Source organism: Aythya fuligula, chromosome 21 (assembly GCF_009819795.1).
Source record: "Aythya fuligula isolate bAytFul2 chromosome 21, bAytFul2.pri, whole genome shotgun sequence".
NCBI classification, from domain to species: Eukaryota; Metazoa; Chordata; class Aves; order Anseriformes; family Anatidae; genus Aythya; species Aythya fuligula.
Genome location: NC_045579.1, coordinates 8,173,617 through 8,191,023, shown reverse-complemented (window position 1 = coordinate 8,191,023; position 17,407 = coordinate 8,173,617). Strand labels below are relative to the sequence as shown.

Sequence of the window (17,407 nt, the reverse complement as noted above, 5' to 3'; positions counted from 1 at the left end):
ACAGGCTGCGTGCCCTGCTGACTTCTTCAAAAGATATATTCAAAGAATTTTTCTGCAGTTTGATTGCAGATCTTCAAGGTGCGCTTGTGACTGATCAAAGTAAAAGGTGGCAGCAATCCTTCCCTCAAAGAAAACACCACCACCACCAGCAACAACAACAACAAAACCACCCCAAAACCAAAGCTAGAATGCTAGGCTGTCACCTAAATATATATATATATATATATATATATACAACTCAGAATATTTCAGGAAGCCAGAATGTGAGCACACATATGGCAATTGTGTCCACTCCAGGAATGAGGTGACTCAGAGAGGAGAACAGGTGTTTCAGCTCCCATTACTGTACTTGCATGAGCAGCACAAGACAAAACACTTCCATTGTGAAGAGTGGCATTTTTAAAAAAGAGTTTCCAAACCCAGAGATATAAAAGTCAGATGCCATACAAACTCTTCTAAGGAGGAACTTCAGTATAGGAGCATTCTGTAATGATTGGAGTTTTGCACAAACCTGAAGCTTCTGTACTTTTGGAAGTGTTTTACCTTTTTTTGTTTTGTTTTTATTTAAAAACCATAATGCAGTGTTAACATCCAAAACCAATACCCTAATCAATTCTAACTTTATGGTACACTTAAATTAAATCTGCTATCTGCTGAAGGCTATCCAAGCTTTGCATAGGTTGTACTAATGCCAAGGAAGAAAAAACAGTGCATAGAAGGAATTGTTTCTGTGCTGTACCTGAGAGTATTTGTGTTCCTTTCAGCACACTAGAGTACTGCTCTATGGACTGGTGTGTCTGTGACAAAGAAAGTGGGGTACATATTAATGGGATCATTCTAAATGTGAAGTGTTAATAAAGTGTAGATTATAAGGAAATTGTAGCTTCTATAAGCAGACAAAATAGATGTTCCAACTATTGAACCGAAAGATAAAAGGCATTATAAGGAAAATCAAAATAACCTCAGAGATTTCATCCCATAATGAAGCTTTGCCTTTTCAGTGCCCAAGGGTTCATAAAACTCTAATTTGGCCTTGACAACAGAGAAGAAAGCACCATTCTGTATTCATGAGTGCTTTCTGGGGGGCACTTATGCAGACTCCTGTATTTATGTTACAACAAATAGCTGTTGCTGCCTCAAGAGGTTGAAAAGAATCAGAAAGCACAAGATGAAGAAGACATTGCTTGATTTGTTGGAAAGCAATGTTTGCAGTGACAGCACCATTAAAAGGTCAATATACAGATATGTCTGTCCTGTTTCTGGGCAAAAAGGCAAGCCTTTTTATCCAAGTTAAAGCTCTCACATTAGTTCTTCTCAGGTTTGCTAATCCAACAGATAATGTAGCAAAACCAATTTAACTCAATGAGGCTTCTACTGTCGGTACAACCAAACACTTAATACGATTGCTGATTTTAAATACTCAGAGTCATTAACCTAAGAAAGCACTTCCCCATTAGGAGGAAAACAGCAGCCCCTGCGTATTTCTCTGCATGGTGGAATAGATAACAAAGCTTATTTCCTTTTAAAAAAAATCTTAAGGAACTCCCCTCATGCCCTCTTTATTACAGTAGCTCAAAACACTTGCTGTGGTTGAAAGCTTGTTTGATGTAATAATAATTCCATGTCCAATATATGTTACAAACATATATAGCTAATTCCTCTTGATGAAGACTGAATAAAAATTTGGCAATGAATGTATCTATGTGGATGGATTTGGTAGCTGAAATGCATGACACTGTCTTTCTGCCTGTATAGCTAGTGTCTTAAACAAAATTAATTTGAAGACCTAAGCTCATCATTACATAATGCATCAGGGATCTGTTCTCTCCTTACACCAGCTTTACATTGTGGTTATTCCTTCTACTAACTTATACACAGTAAAAACAAATCTGAGAAGACAGTCAAGCCCCGTCTGTCAGAAAATATAGCACCAAGAGAACTAATCAGCTGTTAACAGAGTTCACTGCTCAGCAAAACACTGGTCCAAAGCAAGCCATCCAAATAGCCCTAATCACTGAGCTATCTCAGAACTCTTTTGATCATTCTAGATCTAGGATCAACCAATGTGTGGGACTGACTAATAATATTATCCAAATATTATTACATAAAAGAGATTCAACACTGTAGTAATTTCATAAATTGACCAGCACATTCCCAAGCAAACACACAATCTCTTCCCATTTCTTTGTCTTGCACTGCACACTGGGTAACTACGTGTATGCAATAAAGACAAAAAGGCAGTTTACAGCATTCTTCAAAAAATCTCCACGCTCCTAAATAAATTCTTCTAAAGATTATCATTTTGGACCAAACACCTTTAACATAGCCACTGGGTAACGTAAGTTGCTAACAATCACAGGCTTGCGTTAGTTGCTTACTGGATAAGTAATTGGAAAAAAAAACAAGAGCACTGGGAATTACCTTTGCTACCACAAATATCATAAACCCCTTAATATTCATGCATTGGGTTACCAGATGGGGGCGAGGAGGATGTTTTTCTTTAAACTATAAAAAAAGGTGACCAGCTTTAAGGGGGAGATGTGTGGAACAGACACAGACATAGCAAGCCAACATACAGGCCATTGGGCTGTTCCAGTATTAGAACTACCACAGTCTTTTAAGATTAAATAAAGATTGAGTGATGAAATACAAAGTAATCTGTAAAACATCTGGCACCATACTCCATCCAGGCTGCTCTTCCTTTATTGTTACGTTAGCTGAACACAAAAGATCTATTTCTGTACCTCTTAAACTTACCACATTTTTATAGGCATCTATTTAGGGTTATCCCACCCTCATCTTTCCAGGGTGTGTGTGCAGCTAATACACATACACAGATGAGATTCTACATGTAAAAGCCAGGAAGATTCTACATATTGTTTATAAACTACAGTGCACATAGTATTTTAAAATGGAACCTATATTTATAAAGAAAAAAACATTTAATATGTTGGTTATGAGTATTTTCAGATTGCCTCCAGTGGTGTTTCTGTTTACACTTAGTGAAGGACTCATCGGGCGCTTTCAGGATTTGCAATATTTTGAACTAAGAATGCCTGAGTTTCATTCAAACTCAATGCTAGCTGAGAATAATGAGAATTTAGAAAAGCGTAATTAAGTCCAGTCCAGGGAAAGCAATAATATCAGGATACTCGAGAAACCAAGGTGAAAACTTGATCCCCGGGGTTGTCTTTTTTTGTTTAAAATTTTCACATTTTTTCCCATCCTCTGAAGTGCCAGTTATGTGTCTTCAGTTGCAGAAACATCTGTTTCCTTTCTTCTCCAGTTTCTTTCACTGTTACCTTTCAGAAGTGGAATCATTGCTTTCTAAAGGATTAGGATCAGGTTATGCAGCAAGAAGAAAGGATTCTCTATGGTTTCCAGTGTATTGTCTGCTGATGTACATACACAAAAGGAAAATGGGGAAAAAAAATGTGGTTTCACAGGACAGGTTGCTTAAATATCCTGGAAAAATAAACACAGAAGCATAGAGGTTTAGTTTTGTGTTTTTAAATGTGCATAGCTTGGGCTACCCATAGAATTCTCCTTTATCCTCCAGGCTAATGTGGTGCCAACAAAAGTAAATTAGCTTCTGGGTGCTTCTATCTTCCATTAAAAAAAAAAAAAATAAAGGACGTGTTGTCTTAAAATAGTCTTAAAACATTATTCATTTTCTCTATTTTAGCATAGGCTAGAAAACCACTAATATGCAACCCAGCAAGGAAATCAGTAAGGAACTACCATGGTGATTTCTGATGGTATGTAGGATATATTCTTTACTCCAGAGTATGTTAAAACATATTAATGATTCACCTTATATATTTTTTAATCCAAACTCAGAGGCATTTGGCCCATACTTGCTCCCAGTGGATTCAGTGATTTCAATGCCATTATTTCAATAGAAAGAATAGCTTGTCCCTTTCCTGGGAAAAAGAAAGTAAGTAGGCAGAAGAGAAATCCGCATGTCTGCATATGCTGCTGGTTTGATTTGTCAAATAAATTCTGTGGAGATGCATTTTCATTCTAGAGTGACACAGAACTGGTTACACACATTTCACGTATGTTTGAAGATAATAGCTTTCCCTTTCCTTTTATCTGTTGTTTTGTTCATAGTCTGAAATCATCAGTTCTAATCCCTATAAATCTTTAAAACCTTGGAAAGCTGACAGATCCTAAAATATCTGATGATCTTAAGTCACTAGTTCAAGTAAAAATGGGACAACTGTCTTCTCCTTTTATTAAGGTAAAAGTCGTATCAATTGGCCTATTCTTTTTTTCAATAACTGTCTTTAAGAACTATTTATCATAACTATGTCTACATTCAAATATTTATGGGAGAGAAAAGGAGAGGGATTTTTTTTTGTCAACCTTGTGAGCAATATACAAGTACTTGTGGATGGAGCCATTAAAAAAAAAAAACAAACAAAAAACAATAAAAACTAATTTCAGCAAAGCTAACGTAGAAAAACCCACAAGTCCTGCCACCCAGTCATCAGGTTTAAAACCCTACAACTCTGGGTCTTTGTCTAAATTTATAAGAACTTTGTACATCGTCTAATATATGAGGAGTCCACATAGAGCAATGATTCTTTAAGGACATTTAATAGTCGGATCATTCCCAATAGTTTTAGTCATTTAAGCACTGAAGGACCTAGCTGAGTCACTTGCTAATTAATTGCACAACTTTATGTGTTCATTTAACTATCAGAATTAACTCAGACAGCTTCTTCTCCTTGTTTCTTATACCCAGTAGAAATGGCAGATGTAAACCAACAGAGCACTAATATCCCCCAAACTACACAGACAGTGTGTTTGGCTCTCCTGAATTTATCACCTGTGAAATAAAACGAACCATAACAAATATGTATCCTTTGATCTTCGTTTCTAAATTGATATATTTCTTTCAAAAGCAGCTTTCTGTAAATCAGAGATAATGCTCTGGAGATGAGGTAGATCAACTGGCAGTAATAGTAAACCAAGAGCCTCCTAACACAGGATTATGAATTCATGTTATGCTTCCAGTTAAACAGCGCCTTTGCCTCCCACTCACAAGGCATCCAGCAGACCTGGAGTGTTTCTCTCAGAAACCTGCAATTCTCCTTTAATATTCAACTCAGGAGTCCCCACTGGGTTCAAGAGCTGAGCTTTTTCCCCTTCAGGATCTGGGATACACGATGATAACAGTTATCAAACAAACTTTCTAAATTTATGTATAGTTAAGACTTAAAAGTGAAGAAAAATCATTTCAACATGAAAATCTCTTTACCTGTGTTGACAAAAAGTAGTGCTCACAAGAATAAGCCACTGTATTCCTTCACTAGCCCAGCCGCATGAGCCTTCACCTACTGAACTATGAAACGTGGCTTACTGCATGCATTCTACTAAGAAAAAACATTCTTTTAATGGCTATACATTGGCCAAACTTTCTTTTATGCAGCCAGAACACCCAACATCTTTAAATCTCTTCCCCTTTGGTTGTAGTCTGGATTCACAGACTTTTTTTTTTTTTTGATCTGTACTTATGTTCACAATTCCAACTTATATAAGAGAAAGCAAACAATATGAATGAGTAGGCACTAGGATGCTCCCTTTTTTCCTTTCTTTCTGCAGCAGCCACAGCTGGCAGAATAACAAGGGGTTAATGCAAAGTACAAGCACTCAAACAGGTCTATACATCAAAATGTGAAAAAAGGACTGCTGAGATTATTTGTGAAGAAAGGTTGGAGCTATCTGTACAGCTTGAATTGCATTTTCATTAGACAAATGCATCTATCGATAGATCAGGAAGACACAAATGCACAGTGGAAATAATAGCACAAGAGCTAAAAAACAGTAACTTTCAATATATGCAATAAATTTCAGATGCAACAGCAACCTTCCAAAACCATATTACTTCTTCTAAAACCATGTTATTTACAGATTTTAGGCAGGATGAATGAAGAAGATGAGAAAACTCATGTTTGTCTCTTGGTTACACAGAGTCCAGCTTGATGAGAAAATAGTTCTCTGTGAGCTGAAAACAATTTAAAAAAGCAGATTTTTAATTTTTCCTCCAGGTTTTGTACCTATTTGTGACAGAATACTGGTAAAGTCTGAGAGATTAAATTATTTTTACAGAGTTCACTAAACTAGTTAACTTTTAAACCCAGAAATATTCTCATTTCCTCCTGGTTATAGTGTATATAAATGTTATTTGACAAATAGTTGTTTCTTTTAAGTGGTGCATGTAGAGAAAATGCTCTGAGAGATTTTAGAATATTATTGCTTTTACAGGAAAGGTTAAAAGGCCTTACTTTCTTTATGTGATCCCTGGAATAAATTAATTTAATTCTGTGGATTCAGTGAGGTGTATACGTGCTTCATTTTGTAAGTATATGAGTAGAAAAATAAAGGGAATTACGTATACATAAACATATATATATATATGTACATCTGCATATATAGTTATGCATATATATACGCAGAGATATGCAGGACAAAATATTCTCTGAATAATGGCCCAAGACAGAAAGGAACGTGTATATCCCTGCTGTACAACTTTCCTATGAAACTGCAGCTTGTTTCTTTCAAGACACTGAGGTAAAAAAAAAAAAATACCGGATCATTATAAGGAAATTCACTCCATTCTTGTTAGAGGCACTAAAACAGCTGTACTGCCTAGCCTAAGAGTTTCTAAAGCCATTAAACAGCAAGTGTTTCTTAAAACTTTAAAAAGGAGAATATGGATAGGAAAACCTTGTAGTGGAGCGAGATTTATAGTCATTAATGCAAATATCTATGCCTGAAACAGTGCTTTAGAGTAATGCTATAATTAACTTCAAATAATTTGTATTCACCTTAAGCTAATTTTTAAAAGAACAGTTCTTAAAAGTCTATAACATTAAAATAAAGAACTACCACTTAAAAGCACTGTGTATTCAACTGTGTTTCCCAGACAAGTTGCCAGGGCATATCTTGCCATCTGCTGGAAATATCCAGACATACATGCTTAATTAAATACAGGCTTCAAATTTACTGTCAGATATACTGGCACAATGAAATAACGAATATAAAATAAAATAAATATAAAATAAAATGAAATTACCTGTAAGACCCTTCAAATAGCGGTGTTAATAAGGATATCACCAGGTGTTCAAGTTCGGGTGTAGTGGACAGCAACACTAAGACTTTTTATTAAGCAGAGGATGATTCAGTAGGAGATAAAAATGCAATGATCTGCCACCTGAAATAGCAAACAAACAAGCTCAGGAGTACGTTCAGGATTTACAGTTCTAGGCCAACTGAAGATGGTGTTTTAAAAGCAATATGCCTAAAACAATGATCATACAATGGTTGCATTTTCAAACCAGTTACAACCTTGTTAGCTAATGAACAGAGGAAAGCTGATATCCTCTCCAAAAAATGCCATCTACCCAGAAGTGGAAAGCATCTACTAAAAAATTGAAGTGTTTAAGTAGTCTTGCAACTAGAAGAGATTTTTAAATTAACATTAGTACTAGGTTGATCAGCTACAAAATCCCTGCAAGATGTAAAAAAATATGGTAAATACTTTCTTTAAGCACTGAAAATGCACCTAGTATTTTAACCTGGGTAAGCTGTGCTAGAGAAAAACAAAAAAAAAAAACAAAAAAAAACAATAAAACACACAAACTGCCAAAATCGCAGTTCTGAAGAACTCTGCTACCTTTTATCTCCCAGTCCAACAAGCTGAAGTCATCAAACTGACATGACAAGGAGATCAAAGTCTAGCATGCTCTGAAATTACCTTTGTAGACATATCGTACATATCAGTTTCCATTTAAAGCAAAGGAAATCTGAAACAAGAAAGAGGAAAAAAAGAAATCACATTGACAGTTTCCACTAAGTTAAAATTAACACTGGATACACTATTCATTCAGGTTAAAAATTGATAAATGAAGACATCTGGTGCATTTCCTTGGTGTCACTGAATACATCTAGACTGAGGGGAATAAATTTTGCCACTCTACAGCTACTTAAAGCAGTAAAATAGCACTGAACTATGCTTATTTTGGAAGACTGTAGAAACAACAGCAGAAAGCAGCATTCATATAAATGCACACACATAAACCCCGCGTATATCTTGTGAAAATGCTAAGTGGTGTTCAAAGGGAACTTGATGTAGGTGAATACAAAATAAAGGCAGGAGACTAAGAACAGGTTTTTGTTGTTGTTGTTGTTTGTATTTTGTATTTTCAAAATCCAGATTATGACTGCACAACTGAAGGTGGTCAAAAAGTCTCACAGCTGTTACACAAATTCAGACACCTCAGTTTGTCTTATTTTGGAAGTTTGGTGTGTTACTATTGCCCAGTAACAGGTATAAATAGGCCAGCGAAGGCCCCAGAGCAAACTTTTTCCTTAAATAATCGCTCGGAAGATTGTTTTAAGGCACACAGCGACTGTTTCGCCGGCACAATCAGCATGCCCAGGAGGGAACTCTGCAGGTTCAGCTCCCCCATGTCTTCCCCTGAACAGTCCCATCTCCTGCTGTATGTGAGGGACGGCTGGGCTTCGAACACCAACGCGGTATAGTTTAAGAAATAAAAATAAAAAAACACTTCATAAACCCGAGCTAGAGAGGACATTAACCATTTCAGAGACTTCAGTTCCCGGAGCTCCAGCGCGCTGCGGCCGCCCCTGGGCGGGCCTTCCCCGCGGCCGCCCCTCTCCTCAGCACCGCCCCGGGCCGGCCCAGCCTCCCACAGGCCCGGCGGGGAACGAAACCCCCGGGAGAGCTCCGCAAGGGTCGAGCGAGTCCCAGAGGAGTCGGGCTGCCCCGTGAGGAGAGTCAACGGAAGCGCTGAGGAGCTCTGCGGAACGGAGCACAGCGAAAGCCGCCCTCCCGCCTCTCCTGTCAGCTCGCCCGCCGCCCGCACGGGAGGGGTGCTCTTACTGCTGGCTCCTCTGATTGGCTGCAGGTGTTCGCCTACCGCTTCCTTTCTAGCTTTCGATTGGCCGGGAAGCTCCTGCTCCGCCAGGTAACGGCTCTCGGCCCGCGATTGGCCGCAGGTAGACTGTATCCTTTCGGGGATTGGCTCCACGTGAGTTGGGGCTTGCTATTGGCTGGCAGGTGGAGCAGGAGGTTTCTTATTGGCTGCGTGTACCGGCCCGCCTATGCCGCCATGTTCGGCGCGGGGGCGCCGTTGCCAGCAGTGGCGGCGGCGGGGCGGGGCCGCGGCTGAGGGGGGCCCGATCCTGAGGGGACGGTGGGCGGGAGGGAGGAGGGAGCTCGGCCCGAACTTCTGCCGGGACTTGGAGCAGCTTCGGCCTGGGGGAGCCCCGGAGCTTTTTTTTTTTTTTTTTTGGGGGGGGGGGGAGGGGGCGGGACGGACGGACAGACAGACCGACAGACGGACAGACAGACGGACGGACCCCCGGCGGCGCAGGCAGGGGGAAGGGGCAGAGCTGAGGGGGGCACCCGGGGGGTTTACGGGAGCGACTCGTACCAGGCACGAGCTGTCGGATGCTTGGATTGAAAATATCCTTCAGGGAAAAAAAAAAAAAAAAAAAGTTTAAAACGCTTGGGATGTTTCCTTAAAACTTAAGCGCGCGTTGCGTTGTTAACTCGTCTCGTTGAACTTAACTGGAAATCGGGAGTCTCGTGGGGTTTTATGTTACTTTTTTGGCTTTGTACCCAAAGCTGCTGGGGTTTGTAAAGTTCGGCACGGTGCTCCGGTTTGGTGGTGAGCGTGCTCATCTGTGTCCTGCTTCCCCCTGCAGCTGGGCTGGGAATCACCTGGGGGAGAAGTTGGTGTTGAAGCTTTTCGGGATTGCAGTTACGCTTCTCTGCGCTCCTAACTTCGCCTCGGCTGCTCGGTACAGACCATGCCTAGCAAAATGGGCTCCAAAATTGATTTGAACAAAGACTTCATCAGAGTGAAAACGCACTACAGTGGGTAAGCCTGCGTGTTGTGTCCTGCCCGATTTTGACACACACAGGAGACAAGTCCATAGTCTGATCTTGTGGTAAAGTAACCAGGGGGTTGATGCATTTGTAATTAATGTCAGATAGGTAAACCCAACCACTAAAAATCCTTCGGACTCCTGCAACAACTGACTTAGGAAAGAGTTGGTAGTTTATTCTTCGGTCTCAAAAGGGGGAAGATGTGCAAGAATGGCATGCAGTTATTGTGGGCTGATAGGTTAATGATTTCTGCTTCATTGCAATGTTTGTGGCCACAGATGTATCCATCTCTTGCATCCAGATACAGTTATTATCTTTATTGTGGAGTAGTTGTCTGTGATCGAACGTAATACATGTTACGTAACAATTTCTACATTTACAGCTTACTGCTGAAGGCCGATGGAGACTAAAGTAGCTCCTTGGGTCAAAATGTAGAGTGTTTAATACCAGATTCCTTTTCCAGTGGGGTTTGCTAGATGTTTTTTTAATTCAGAGCAGTTCCTGTCTTAGAAAATGAGAGGAGGTTTTTTGTGGGTAAAGATGTAATACTTCAAACAGTAAGTGGGTGCTATTGATTTTGCTTATCTTTCCTTTTTTTTTTTTTTTTTAGAAACTTTAAAAAGAAGGGTTATTGGAATTATGTAGGTAAATGAGAAATTAAAGAAATCTTGTTAGATCTCATGTTGAGTAAATTCAGGTGAACCTATCCAAGCTGCTTGAAGTTCCAGTTATAAAAAGTGATTAAAAAATATAAATTAAAAATCCAAAGATTAAAAAACCTTTGCTTTTCTGCTATGAATAAATACCCAAAGTAAGCTGTTAGCCTGTATCTGTAACTTGTGAACTCTGTTAGACTTCCTTTTTTTTTTTTTTTAATAACTGTTTTCCCCTCCTTTGCAGTGTTTAGACTAATGCTACATGAAGGGCAGTGAGATGTTAACACATCTGCTTCCGTTATCTTCACAATGCTTATTTTGGCAACTCTGATTTAAGGCAATAAATAAGCCCTGCTTCTTATGACTTCAGTCGGTTGCTGGCAGACTCAGGAAGCCTTTTTTGTATTATTTCACCATTAAATATGTCTGAAAGACAAATTTTATCTAATTAATTTGCTGCCACTCTGAGGACTTTAAGTTGATGTTACTTTGATGCCTGTCTAAGTCTAAAGCCAAAGTTTAAGGTATTTGAGGAGTTAGATATTGCACATGATAGCAGTAGGCTAAGTAATCTTTTCTGATACTTTCCTATTAAACAAATGTTGATACTGTGGTTTTTAGTGCTGTGGTATAGAAAACAGCTCTATAATTAAATATAATTATGGAAGTCAGTCCACCAAATTTCATTGAAAACGAAGTGCTTTCTTGATTAAACAAAATAATTTACCAGGTCAGTGTCAAGTAATGTGGGGTCCTGAGGTTAGAATTCGAGAGCAATTTTCAATATAGATTTTGGCCTCTTCTGTGTCAAGCCAAAAGTGGAACAATGTACACATGCAAGTCACTTGGTAAATACTTGTTCTATAATGATAGTAGTATGGAAAAGCATAATGCATTTATTATTTCCACTGCCTTCAATTTCTGGCAGTGCTACTGACAAGTTCTTTCCGTATGTCTAGTCAGTTGACTTTTGTCTTTGGTATGCCACCAGTAAACTGAAAGTCCAACAGTCTGTTAATTTACAATTCATTTAAGTGTAGGTTGAATTTTCATGTCATCTTTTAGTAAAAACAAATTAGGTAAGCTTTTAGTGGAGAGAATTCATGTCAAAACTCATGTCTTAATAAAATGCAAAAACTTGCAATTTCATTTTAAAAAGTGACATGTTGCTGAGATGCATAGATATACATGCTTCTGGGAAACAACAAGAGGAGTGTTGCCTTAGCTCTATAGGGGAAGGCACTGTAAACATAAATAGAACTTAGCATAAACAATTTGAGACAGTTTGCTGGTGACAAACAGTGGTTGTATAAAGGGAAAGGTGTTTGTTTAAAGTTTGTCTGTTCAAAAATGGAGGAGGTGATAACACTGGTCTCATTGCAATTCAGGTGTAATAATTGCAAGGTTTATTAGGATAAACTACTGTAATAGTGTACCTCCTGCAACCACTATAGTCAGTGGTTTCCTTTTTATTTATTTATTCATTTTTGGTGTCACTGTAGTCATCTCCCTCTGGTGTTTGCTTGTTTAATGCTATTCTTGAGGCAGAGTAACTCTGTGAACCTAGAAAACAAAGGTTCCATAACCACTGAATGTTGACTTCAATCTATTGATCAAGTGTCTGTGACTCAGTAAGAGCTCACTGTTTTTGGCGTTAACACACAGTAAAACTGGTTGTCACAGTATCTCTGTTCAAATACTGCACATCTTGAAACAAATTCGATAAACTGCAAGATGTCACTGATGCTGGACAATTTCAGGTTAGGGGACAAGTTTATTCTGGTAGCTGCTAAAAATTTATAATAGGAGTTAATGGCACATTTCAAAAAGTAAAACAGGACTTGTTAGTAAGTGACAGTATGTAGTAAGTTAGAAATCCAGCTTAAAAATCTAAGCATGAGGAAGTTGTAAAAAAAAAAAAAAAAAAAAAAAAAAAAAAAAAAAAAAAAAGTCCTAGGCTTGCAGGTATTCATGTTTCTGGGTGTGGCACTTCATACCACAGCACAGTATAAATTACTCTATAAATAGGTTGCAAAGGAAAGTAAGCTTGTGTATTCCTCACTGTGTTGTTTCAGTTACTCAGTTTGTCTTGCTTGTTTGTACTTACTTGAAATCACTTCATTTAAACAGCAGTAGCGCAATATCTCATGTGCTATCTCATGTGCATTACCTTGGTTCTAAATGGTAGTGCAATCAAACAATATGAGGAATGCTCTTAATGTAACTTGCCTGTACATACAGCTTGCTGGTCATTAGTTCTTCATGTTACTTTATAGTGCCCAGTTTCAGCTACCTGACAACAAAAGCATCTTGTGAGATTTTTTAAGAGTTAAACAGTGAATGATTTTTGTTCATCTGTGCCATGATTGTCTCATGAGACTACACAGGCATTAAGATTAAACAGTCTCAAGAATGCACGGATATCATCAATCATTTGAATAAATCTCATTGGTAATTCGTATCAGCTATAGATGTTTAGCATATTTTAGCTGTTACTTAGTACAATCTGGGGTTTGTTAATTTATATGTATAATGACTGCTCTCTGTTATCACAATCTTAATAGTTTGAGGCTGATTAATATAATTTCAGCTTCAGTTGAAGTTTGTAATGTAGATGGTGTGGTGGGGTCTTGCTGCAGAGTTTCACTTATTTTTAAAAAAATTTTGCAGTAATTGAAATTTTATTTCTGAATGGAATGAGTGCCAAGATCAATTTTATTTTTTTTTGAAATCTGTGTCTTACTATACTTTAGACGTGGATAGTTATAGTATAAGGGAACTGAACTTGCTGAAGTCAACGTGCATTAAAGATGGAACATTAAGTATGCGGCTTTTTCTGACAGAAGCTTATGGTTTCATCTCATGCAGGGACATCCTGATAACAAACCTGGATGCATCAATCAGCTATGATGAACTTTGTGATGAAGTGCATGAGATGTGTAATTTACAACAGGAGCAGCCAATCACCCTGAAGTGGATTGATGATGAAGGTATTGTACTGAAATCTTTAATAATTCTCATTTTTTGAATGTTATGGTACAGAGAGGCATTGAAACAACTTAAAAGCCATTCCTGTTGTGTGGTCAATTAATTTATAAATGCCACGGGACATAACCCTGTCTTATAAAGGAGGAATCTTGGATAAAAGTCTCAAAACATCAAGGTTGTATTCCATTTGAATTCAGCTCTACAAAGTGGAGGCTCTGTAGAACTTCAGTATTTTACTAGTACATACATTGCATTCAGCATGTATTCAGTATGTGTTCATTTGGAATTTCATGGGCTTCGTACCCCTCAATAGTCTCAGTTCAGCAAGCTGACTTTTTTGTATCTTTAACTGTCAGTGTTCAGTATGACAGGCTTTTGTACGTTCTGAATTATGATTTGCCTCTAGAATAAGTTGCTTTTGAGAAGTACTGCAGATGGTACATCAGGAGGCTGTTTTATACTCAGAATTTTTGTATTTTGTGTGAGGTAAGGTAAGCGTTAAGAATTCCAGTGGTGACATGATTTCGTTTTCTGTGGGTTGTTGTCCCTGGCAGCTCTGTTGTTGTCCCTGATGGTAGTGTTGATTATATTAATGGTCTGATGTAGCCTATTTGAGCATTAGAGAGTAGATAGATGTTGAGCGTTCTATTCAATTGGTTGTTAATATCCTGTTTATTTAAACACAATGACCAAGCATGAAATAAAGGGACTTGAATTTATCAGAAACACGTTTCCACTGGTGGAGGGGAGAAAATGTCTGGTGTATCTCAGGTAAGTCATGTCCAGAAAAAGAAAACTGGGGGGAGAATTTTGTGTGGGGGAAAAACAGTGAATGTTTGTGCAACAGGGGGTTCATAAAGTCCTGTAAAAATGATTAGTGTAAGTCTTGGCTGCTTACTCTCTTCCTGCAGGAAAGGAAAGGCTGATGTCAGATCTCATTGTTCCAAATTATCCTACTGTGTAACACAGTTTATCATTAGTCTTCTTCCACAAGTAGCTGTATGTGAGAAACACTTTTTCTTTAACCTTTCTGTAGGCTCTGAAATGTCATCATGATGACTTTGAATATTTCTTCTTGCTGCAAAATGTGGCACTTCTCTACAGCCTTAAGTTAGTTAGAGCCTTCTGGTTGCTGTGAGTAGGAGTGACATGGAGATGCTTGACATTGTGTGCCTTTGCTACTTTTTTTTTTTTTGCTTTCTTCATAAGTTTCTTTAGAACTTATCTGCTTATCGTTTGCTAGAAGTGTGGTTCAGCCGTAATTCATGATGGGCAGAACTTTTGATTTGTGGGTTGTGAACGTTTACCATACAATTATACAAGTGTGCTAGTGTTTGGTTGTTTTCCTGCTCCAACTTACCAAAGCTGCAGTCTGCAGCAGAACTCTTGGAGTGAAGAAAGGTAAAAAGAAAATACTAAATTGATTTGGCTAACGCTTTTTAAAATTACTCTTATTAACAGAAGTAAAATAGCATATACTGCGCTATTAGCTAAGTAGTGCATTCTGGTGGGTGAACAGAATTTCATAATGATTATGAGGAAGCAGCAAGCCTGTACTCAAAGAAAATTCAGTCCTTTTAAGATGCCAAGGAAAAGTATAAATTTTTCATTTTGTTCTTCACTCTCAATTTCATCATCTAATCATCAATAAAGAGGCATCCATTCTTATCAGTTTCCTAATACTGTTTCATTGCTGTGTATGGTAGTCTAATAAAAAGTAACCTGATTGAGAAGTGCCCACAGAGTACTTATATTGCATGCACTTGGTAATTAAATTGCATTAGCTATTTGAACTGCATGATAAAAGGAAGACTTAAGTAGGACAGAAAACTTCAAGCCTTGAATTGGGGAAATGAGACATGATTACTGTAACTGTTTCTTGGTTTCAATGTCTGCTTCTGGAGGTTTACTTAGATTAAAACAACAAATTTTCTTTTTTTAGTTGCTGTTCAGTAATCATCTCCTTATAGTCTTGGTTAAATATGTACCTGTGCAACCCTCTCAAACTTCTCATTTTGGCTGTTAAATTTTAGTCAATCTACTGTTTTGGCTGCCCTCAATTGTCACAGGTTTTAAGAGTAATCCTATTTTTGTGTATCAATGAGTGTTTATACTTCCATGTGTAATTTAAATTCATTTGACTGATTGCAGGAACAGATGTTCTCTTTGAAATAACTTAAAGCAAACAGAATTGCTGATGGCTTAATGGATAAAGAAAACTTAAATTCTTTTTTTTTTTTTTGGATCTTTGGTTTTGTGAGGAACTTTTTTTTTTTTTTTTTTTTTTAGCATTTCTGTGGTATTTTTGACAAGATCAAAAAAGTTTGTACTAGGAATAAGCCATCCATAATAATATCCCATAAACTTGTAAGGAATATGGATTGCTGACTGGCAGCACAAATCATTCTATTGTCTGTCACCCTGCATTATTACTGTATTCAGACTGCCAAGTACAGTGGTCTCCTGGGTGGGCTGAACACACCCTGGGGGTGTTTAGTATGATCCATAGGTATGCAGGAAGAAAATAATAGGACTTCTTTTTATACTTAAAGATAAAAACATAAGCTTAACTTGTATTTAATACCTAGATGAACACTGGTGCCCTTGCTTGCCAGATGGTCAGTGTCACTTTGGGTAGGCAAGGTATGCTGAGGAGAGAAGTGGGTGTTCCACAGTGTTGGAGTTCACAGTAGTGCTCCTCATTTGTTTGGTCACTTCCAGTGCATTGTGATATATTGTGGTTTGTGTGCCTGGTTAAGTGGATTTACGAATTCTATCATCCAGTTCTAATCAAAATAGGCATCACAAGATGTTAATGATGTAAGCACCAGCAAACTGGCAGTGCTGATGTTTCTTCTATTCCTAAAGTACGAGCTCATTGTCAGCCACTTCAAGACGTAAAAGCAGTGAGTATCTAATCAGGTATGACAAGTTAGCCAAAAAATAAAAATCAAAAAATTTCAAAAGGACTATCTGAAATGAGTTTACATGCACTACCTAGTGCTCTCACTTAATAGGGCTGGTCAGAAAGCCATACGCTGTCGGGAAGACACTTGTTCTTCTTGCCATGGTAAAGATAGCTGGCATACATAACATTATGATGACAAACTAACATGCATTCCTTTGTCTGAAGATGCATAGAAGATATTGCTGGAGGTTTGAAAAAGCAAGTATTATAACAAATGGTGCAGTATGGGAGGTTTGCTATGCAGTTGGATGGAAGTACAGATGTTTTCTTCCACAAAAAGACAAATGTTTCAAATCTGTGGGGCTTTCCTGTGCTGACAATGCCTACCAGATAATTTCAAAAGAGGGGAAGAAAAGAAACAGATATCCATGCTTAATCCCTATGACTGCTTTTCAAAAGAAACTATGGGATAGTGAGAGCATATTTTGAAAACAGGTATTTGCGAATGTTTACACTTTTCCCTATGTACATGTAAACATAATTTTCTGACCTGTTTAAAAATCTCTAAACAGTTTCAGTGGGTTTTGAATACATATGTTAAGAATTTTAAAATGCAGCTCTTTCAGATAAGTTCGCAAGGATTGACTTCAGGGAAGATGGAAACTTCAACAAAAACCTTTGCATAGGTGCTGGATAGGATTGAAGAATGACTTAGTAAGTGCAGCCAATTATGCACTTCTTCCACTTGGATCTATGGATCCTAGAGGTTTTTCAGCTGTGACAGCTGTTAAGAGCAATTGAAATAATTGAAATAAACTAAGCTTAGAACCAGACCTTTGCTCACAAAGTATTGTACCAAGGTTTTCAAAAATAATGAAATGCATTCAATTGCATAGCTCACTAAGAAGATATTACTTTAAATGAAGTATT

The 17,407-nt window shown here is 37.9% G+C and overlaps 1 protein-coding gene and 1 long non-coding RNA gene across 2 annotated transcripts in view; one reads left to right on the top strand and one right to left on the bottom strand.

Annotated features, from left to right (window-relative positions):
* Positions 1–5,467: 5,467 nt before the first annotated feature.
* On the bottom strand, positions 5,468–8,709 carry LOC116497681. The gene is made up of 4 exons (XR_004254126.1): positions 8,611–8,709; positions 7,766–7,814; positions 7,085–7,222; positions 5,468–6,013 (listed from the first exon to the last, which is right to left on the bottom strand). It is a non-coding gene; the product is annotated as an uncharacterized LOC116497681 (long non-coding RNA).
* A 213-nt stretch (positions 8,710–8,922) lies between these two features.
* Positions 8,923–17,407, top strand: part of PRKCZ (protein kinase C zeta) — a 46,517-nt gene continuing 38,032 nt past the window's right edge. The window contains exons 1-3 of the mRNA XM_032201557.1: positions 8,923–8,999; positions 9,742–9,917; positions 13,450–13,571. Of these exons, the coding sequence (XP_032057448.1) occupies positions 9,847–9,917; positions 13,450–13,571 (193 nt within the window). The 5' untranslated portion in view covers positions 8,923–8,999; positions 9,742–9,846. The remainder of the gene's footprint in view (positions 9,000–9,741; positions 9,918–13,449; positions 13,572–17,407) is intronic.